At 36.8% G+C, this 8,111-nt stretch overlaps 1 protein-coding gene across 1 annotated transcript; it reads left to right on the forward strand.

Moving 5' to 3' along the window:
- Positions 1–871: 871 nt before the first annotated feature.
- LOC141646711 (ETHYLENE INSENSITIVE 3-like 1 protein) lies at positions 872–4,637 on the forward strand. The gene is made up of 2 exons (XM_074454619.1): positions 872–1,013; positions 2,025–4,637. Exon 2 carries the CDS (start codon positions 2,138–2,140, stop codon positions 4,187–4,189), a length of 2,052 nt encoding a protein of 683 aa, XP_074310720.1. The 5' UTR covers positions 872–1,013; positions 2,025–2,137; the 3' UTR covers positions 4,190–4,637.
- The last annotated feature ends 3,474 nt before the right edge of the window (positions 4,638–8,111 follow it).

The raw sequence follows: 8,111 nt of genomic DNA on the forward strand, positions 1-8,111 counted from the left end.
AACCGTTATTCCTAAATAACAACCCTCCTGAAAATAACCTGTCCCGACCCCAATGATTAAAAACCCAAACCAGTATTAATCCGACTTTTCGAATAACCCGGCCCGCACTACTCGAATCTACCCCGAAGTCTGAAACCGACCTTATTCAATCTCACCGAATATTTATTATCGAATACTGACCGTTATCTGAAATAACAACCCTCCTGAAAATATCCCGACCTGAATGATTGAAAACATAAACCAGTATTGACCCGACTCAAATCCGACCAAATTGACCACTTTACTTTACCATTACCAATCTTATCTTTATTAATTCAGAAGACAATGCCGAATGCAGGACGCGCCACGTCATTTGTACAGGTTTTTTTTTTTTTTTTTTTTTTTTTTTTTGAAATTGAGGTTATGGTGGGACCCGTTGGTGTGCAAATAATTAATTTCTTCAAATCGTCCGTCAATACAAACATGCGACAATTTCCGTCTTAGCAAAAATACTATGAAATATTTTTACATTCGGAATAAATGAAATTAATTTAGACCAACTAGATAATTACAATAGAAATGCAAAAAAAAAATCTCATCCAAAAACATTAATACCAGCCCAAATACATACCCGTGCAATTTAATTACTAATTTAGACGAACTAGATAATTACAATAGAAATGCAAAAAAAAAAATGCATCCAAAAATATTAATAATGGCCGAAATACATACCCGTGCAATGTTGCACGGGTTTAAAACTAGTTTACCATGTATACCAAAAGTAGAAAGTTAAAAAAAGTAACAATAGGAAAGTAGTTTAACCATGGTGAAGAATGAAAACTAACCATAGTTAAGCCACTCCAATAAATTAATAATTTGCAGCCTCCACAACACAATAGCACTCCATCCATCACTATATTTTGTCTTCCAGCTTAGAAATAAGCTTTTTTCTAAGCACCCAATTGCATTTCACAATTACTTTCTCTTTCTACTTTCTCTCTCTAAGACTTTTCCTCAACTTCATCATAAAAAGGGTATTTTTACTTATTTACTTACTTCTCTGAATTTTATCTTAATTAATCATCCTTATTAATTAAGTGTATTAATCATTTGATGATCATTTAATACTCTCTCCGTCTCGATCATTTATTTACTAACATTTTTATTCTTTGTAACGGGTATTTTAATCAAAGTAAATAAATGATTAGGACGGACCGAAAGGTTGTTTGTTGAATTTCTTGTAGTATTGATTTATTTGCTTATCATGGGTTTTGCTTTAATTTGCTTGTATTTATCTGTTCATATGATTTTTATGCTTTTTTGTTATATTTTTAGTTAAATTTTGATTAAAGTTGCTTAATTGTTGAATTATATAGCTGGGTTTGAATTTTGATTAAAAAATTGAAACTTTGTACAAAAATGATGCTTATTAGCTTAAGTTTTAAACAATCAGATCCATATAAATGGAGATCTATATGCTTTTTTCTTACACAACTTTAATATATATAAAAAAATTAATTAAAAAATTTGACCTTTGCACTAATTTTCATTTTTCTAATGGTGTGGTAGATTATTAATTACTCTCACCGTCTCAATTATTTGTTTACTTTTTTTCGTTCTTTCTGGACGGTTTTTAATCAAAGGTAAATAAACAATGGGACGGAAAATGTATAATTTCTTTACTTTTTTTTTATTCTTTCTGAGGGGTAGTTTAATCAAAGGTAAATAAACGATTGAGACGGAATTTAAAATAATTTTAGGTACAAATATAGGGAATTTTAACATTTATTTTGATGATGTTTGACTGCTTATTATTGTTGTAGGTAAGTTAGTAATTATAGAAAGTAGTTTTATCTTTATTGTGTAATGTGAAAAGTTTGTGATGTTGAAGACGTGTTTTGCTGTACAAAATCTGTTTAATAAATTAGCTTTAATGGTAAGTGTGTATGCTTTGTGTGACATTTATTTGATCATTATCTTGTTCAATGAATCCGATTTCATTTCATAGTATTAATCTCTTGAGTTTCCATCATTTGTTCTTATAGGTGAGAAAAAACATCATTCCTTCTTTGGATGTGTTTCTGTGACGGGGATTGTCGTCGAGTTTATATATTATTGATCTGTTGTCGAAATTTGGGTGTTTTCTTGGTTTTGTGAGATGGGTTTTTTTGATGATATGGGATACTGTACTGATTTCGAGTATCCGCCTCCCTCGAGTGTCCATGGGGAAGATGGACCTGTTCGCGAAGAACAGGATGGGAACGAGGATGATTACTCTGATGAGGATGTTGATGTGGATGAGCTCGAGCGAAGGATGTGGAGGGATAAGATGCTTTTGAAAAAGCTTAAGGAACAAAGTAAGGATAAGGGTAAAGAAGGGGTTGATAGCGCTAAGCAGCGTCAGTCTCAGGAACAGGCTCGGAGGAAAAAGATGTCTAGGGCTCAAGACGGGATTCTTAAGTATATGCTTAAGATGATGGAGGTTTGTAAGGCTCAGGGTTTTGTGTATGGGATTATTCCTGAGAAAGGGAAGCCTGTTAGTGGAGCCTCGGACAATCTCCGAGCCTGGTGGAAGGAAAAAGTCCGGTTTGACCGGAATGGTCCGGCTGCTATTGCCAAATACCAAGCTGATCATTCTATTCCTGGGATGAGTGAAGATTGCAGCATGATGGGGTCCACTCCACATACTTTGCAGGAGCTCCAAGACACGACGCTTGGATCTCTCTTGTCTGCGCTTATGCAGCACTGTGACCCGCCTCAAAGGCGGTTTCCCTTGGAGAAGGGCCTTCCTCCGCCGTGGTGGCCCGTTGGTAATGAAGAATGGTGGTCTCAGCTTGGGCTTCCTAATGATCAGGGGCCACCTCCGTATAAGAAGCCTCATGATCTTAAGAAGGCGTGGAAGGTGAGCGTTCTGACTGCTGTGATCAAGCACATGTCTCCTGATATAGCCAAGATCAGGAAGCTCGTCCGCCAGTCAAAGTGCTTGCAGGATAAGATGACTGCCAAAGAAAGCGCCACGTGGCTAGCTATTATAAATCAAGAGGAAACCCTCGCTAGGAAGATGTATCCTGATCGGTGCCCTCCTCCTATGCCCGGAGGAAGTGGATCTTTGGTCATTAGTGATACCAGTGACTATGATGTTGATGGGGTTGACACGGATCCCTGTAGCGAGGTTGAAGATTGCAAGCCACAAAACATCAATCTTTACCAATTTGGAATTGGGTCCGAAAGAGAGAAATTTGTGGCAAATTCAATGAATATGATGACTCCTGTAATCAAGGGAGAGGTTTTCGAGAACAGCTCTGATTTCAGCGAGAAGAGAAAACAGCCGTCCTCTGGCTTACCGGCTATGATCGATCAGAAAGTATTTCTTTGTGAGTATCCTCAATGTCCTTACAGTGACACCCGTCTTGGTTTTCCCGACAGGATCTCGAGGAATAATCACCAGATTACCTGCTCGTTTAGGGTTCACTCGACTCATGGAGTTGGAGTCCCCAACTTTCAGACCCCAATCGAGAAACACCCATCTCTTGAATCCGTCAACTTCACGTCACCCTTTGCCCAACAGGAAAAGTTTGCTCTACAATCTACCAACCAATCACAGTCTACATTCAATGTTTCCAGACTCGGACTTCCTGGCGATGGTCAGAAGCTGATTTCCAACCTCATGTCCATTTACGACACCAATCTTCAGTCGAATAAGAATGTTAATCTTGGTAACGACACTGTCTTGGAAACTAATTCCGGGTTTGGTGGCGCTGTCTTTGGAAATAATGTTTCCCAGGGAATGAAAGATCATAATCAGGGTAAACCGCAACCACAACCACAACATCAAGCTCAACCTCAACCTCAGTTTCAACTCGACAATGGCTTCTTTAACCAGGCACAACCGATGGATAATGGGTTCGTTGGCGTCTTTCAAGGCTCAAACATGATCCAAAACCGACAAAAGATCCAAATCTCGATGGATAATGGTTTCGCCAACCAGGGCATAATCCAGAAGCAACAGACTCCTGTGAGTAATGGTTTCGCCAACAATGTTTCACATGGATCCAACATGAACAACAGTTCTGTTTTCACACCAGGCGGAATGCAACAGCTTGATTTCGGGATGCCTATGAACGACATAGCAGACTTTGGGTTCAACGGCCCATTTAACCTCGACTTTGAACCGCTCTTGAGGCCTGACAACCCGATATGGAACCTCTAAGGTAAGGTCAAGACTTCAAATCAGGCTCTGATACAAAAAGCTGTACATTTCTAAGGAGGAGATTGCTTTTACGTCTCTTCTTTAAACCGGTGAAACTCCTTCCCGCTGAACTTTAGCTGCGTCTTTAATCCTTTGGTCCCCTAGATTTTCGCCAAGACACAAAAAGAGTCTTGGCATTTCCTCTTCGCGCACTCACCCTGAATTTAGCGTGTGTCTTGGCATTTCCTCTTCGCGCACTCACCCTGAATTTAGCGCTTAGCGCTTAGTAGTATAGTTAGTTCCCATCATCTAGCATTAGTTGAAGTCAGGCCTCACAATGATGGGAACCCTAGAGGCCTTATTTGAACTACTCTACTACCTTTTTTATTCTCATTTCGAGACTATTTTATGTAGCTAATTATTGAAAACCCTAAAGTAAATAGTATTATAAATATGGTGGTTTGATCAATAATCGTCAATTCGTCGTTACCCATATGAATTTTATGTAGCTATACTGTCTTCGAAGGCCGGTAAAATGACGGGATGTCGATTCGAACTCAAAACCCCTCAGTCTTCCTCAATTGTCCTAACATTTTTATGGAAATAGGTATATTCTCATGGAATAAGCATCTATTACAAAGTTTGTAGTCTTGTACTTTTATGATATAATATATTTTATATATAATATTATTATGTACTCCAAATTTAGTATTTTTTCCACTAGCTTGACTTAAGTTGTACCATGTGCTTGTTCTTGATATAAGAACATTTAATTTACAAGCATCCTATTCTATGCACAACTTGGGGTTGGCAAAGGGCAAACTTTGCTTCTCCAAGGCTTTTGTCTAGTAGCTTATTTGGGTATTCAATTATCAATATGGACACCCCTTATTGCTTGGTTTGGTAATTTTGGTTATACTAGTCATTTTAGTGTCTAATATAATTGTACATCTCCCTTATCCACGATCTGTCCCGATTAATTCTTTACGTTTTCTTTATTTGGATGTCTCAATCACTACCTTACGTTTTTGTTTCTGAGTATGTAATTTGTTCTCTTTTTTCATTTTCGTGCTGTTTTTTTTTTCACTTTTTGTATTTTTAAAGTATACTCCTGTTATTTTTCTGGTCTTCGTCCCAAAAGTAAACATAATGTCCAAGTCATTTCCTTACGTTTTCGTTTTTAAGTATGGAATTTATTTGCTTTCTTTATTTCTCACTTTTTGCATTTTTTTAAACAATACTCGCGTCATTTTCCTGGTTTTCGTCCCAAAAGCAAACGTAATGAAATGATCAGATCGCCATCTATTCCGATCAACTTTTTACATTTCCAAATTTAGGGTATCTCAGTCATTTCCTTACGTTTATATATTCGTGCTGCTTTTTCACTTTTTGTATTCTTTAAAGCATACATCTATCATTTCCATGTTCTTCATCCCAAAAGCAAACGTAAAGAAATGACCAGAAACAGAGAGTCGGGTTTTTTTGTTTTTTTTTAAGTGAAATTACTAATCACTCCCCTAAAAACCTAACTTGTTAGATTTCTTGTATGAATGAGTCAAGTCAAAAAGTTAGGCAAAAGATGGGACTTAATTTGTTCATGTTCTCTTCTTCCATACCTTCCTAACACCTTCCTAATTGGAAGAGAAATTGATGTGTCCATATTTAAGGCATAAGAGATAATTGAAGGGAGGGAGGATATGTTGTCTTTCTAACTAACGATAAAGACATTTTTCAATTATGGTAGGAGGGTCCCTTTGTGTTGTATGCTATTAAGTCTTATCTCAATTGGAATGGTACCAAATATTTTAGGGTAGTCATGACTCATGAGCTGTATGCCAAATTATACCATGTGTTGAGGGTTGGGTGTGGGTACCATACTTGCTTATGATATTTAGGTAGTTTTTTATGTTTTTAATTTTTTTTTTTTTTTTTTTTTTTAGACAAAGGTGTACTATTATAAACGAGATAAAAGTCAAACTTACAAACCTGTTACATTACAAACCTAGGGCCGGTAGAGACCCCCAAACTAGCATGAGCACAACTAACAGAACTAATTTTACAAACAGACCCACCAAGAACAGAAAGACGACGCTTTTTAATCGGAGGATGTTTTTAATTTAAAAAAAGGAAGGTTTTACGAGTCGGTTACAGTGACGGTTTAATGTGGGCGTAAGATTGAGGTTGTCGAATATGACCTAATGGAAAACACAGATTATAGAATAAGACGGTCATATACTGTGAGACGGTTCATGGTCAAAGGGTTGGGAGTGGTACATGTGCTAAGAGGGTTTATCAAATATACATGTGTTAAGAGGGTTTGGGCCTTGGGGTGGGTACCATTGTACCATACTACATATTATTGACCATGATTTCTTTAAAAAGGATGATTTGAGAAGTCGGTTACCGTGACGGTTTAATGTGAATTTGACGTAAGATCGAGGTTATCGAATGACGGTTTAATGTGAATTTGACGTAAGATCGAGGTTATCGAATAATGAACTCATGGAAAAAGTTTGGACTTTGGAGAGTTGTGAAGATCACGAATTGTTGTTTAACTGAGGTATTCGTCTTAAATTTAAAAAGGCTAAGTAGGATAGATAAGATCGAGATTAACAAAAAGCTTGCCTTATCTATCCGCCTCGTTCTGATATTCTCTCTCCGAAGCGGAGTTTATGGAATAACAAGAAGTCCAGTAGATGATGACTTTTGTAAGTTGTGAGTGACTTGTGTTGCGGTTCTTTATTCGACCAACCCGCTTAAAAATTAGTATCACTTTTTAGTGAATGGGTTATAAAACTTGGTGGGTTAATGAGTTTAACGGGTTAGAGACGGATCAAGTGGGTTAAAAATGAACTCATTAAAAATAAATGGATTAAGCAGATTAGGTCGGGCTATGGAATTATAAATGCATTGGGTTAAGGATGAGAGAAATGACATGTTTATTTTATTGGGCCTAGCTTGAATTGAGAGTGTGATGACCCATTAAAGCTGACACAAATACAACCTGATCTATTTGCCTTGTCGAGACATATCAAACAGTTAAATTTATTTTCTTTGTTCTTCTGGAGTTACATAATTTTCGGTTTTCCGAAATATAGAATGTACCTTGTGAAAATATTATATCCATTTATCATTTATCACCTTAAAGTTGCAATTTTTGGAGCCTAAAACCCATTGTATGTCGCCCAGATTATTTATTGTTGATCTCATTTGTAAAGTTACTGATTTCCTTCACTAACTTATTAAACTCCTTCACAAAATTACGGAGTTAGTTTTAAATTTAGTTCATTTATAAAGCGAGCTCAAAGTTTTTAACTTTTTAAAATAACCTTGGTAACTTTACAAAAGAGCTTGTAGCACTCACCCAATCGTAACTACAATCAGATATGGAATCCATTTCCCCTTAAAGCTGATGGTGGTGTTATAATTTGATTGACTTGTGATTTTTTACTTACAAAGATAAAGACTTATTTAGCCATGTGGAGAAAAAAGCAAGCGTAATGACTCGTGAGCAAGAAAAAAAACAATATCAATTCTTTCTAATCAACGGAATACGATTATTTGACTCTCTCTTCATCTCCAAACTTGGCAAAATATTATCCTAGTGCGAGTGGAATCGATACATTCTCAAGTTCCCCTGATTACAAAACATATTATGCAGAGATGGATACTGGAAGCAGTGTTTTATGGACACTATGTGAAGGTTGTAATCCTTATTTCTTATTAAAGAGATCCAGTTTTTCTTAAGAGCCAATCTAGGACGTATTATGCATTCCCTTGTCACCTATACCCTCCAGGCACCATATGTTAATGAGATCATGCTCACACACCTTTAATTTAAGGACGCCAGCTATTCTACTGCCTAGAACTACGAGTTGTGGGTTCATAAAGGTTGAATATAAACCCCAACATATTTCAAACTAGAACATGTGGTTGCCTCACA

The sequence above is a fragment of the Silene latifolia genome, chromosome 3 (genome assembly GCF_048544455.1).
Source record: "Silene latifolia isolate original U9 population chromosome 3, ASM4854445v1, whole genome shotgun sequence".
Classification (NCBI taxonomy): domain Eukaryota; kingdom Viridiplantae; phylum Streptophyta; class Magnoliopsida; order Caryophyllales; family Caryophyllaceae; genus Silene; species Silene latifolia.

Bases quoted from the DNA above. Each gene is read 5' to 3' on its own strand.
- LOC141646711 (XM_074454619.1), top strand. From the start codon at position 2,138: ATGGGTTTTTTTGATGATATGGGATACTGTACTGATTTCGAGTATCCG.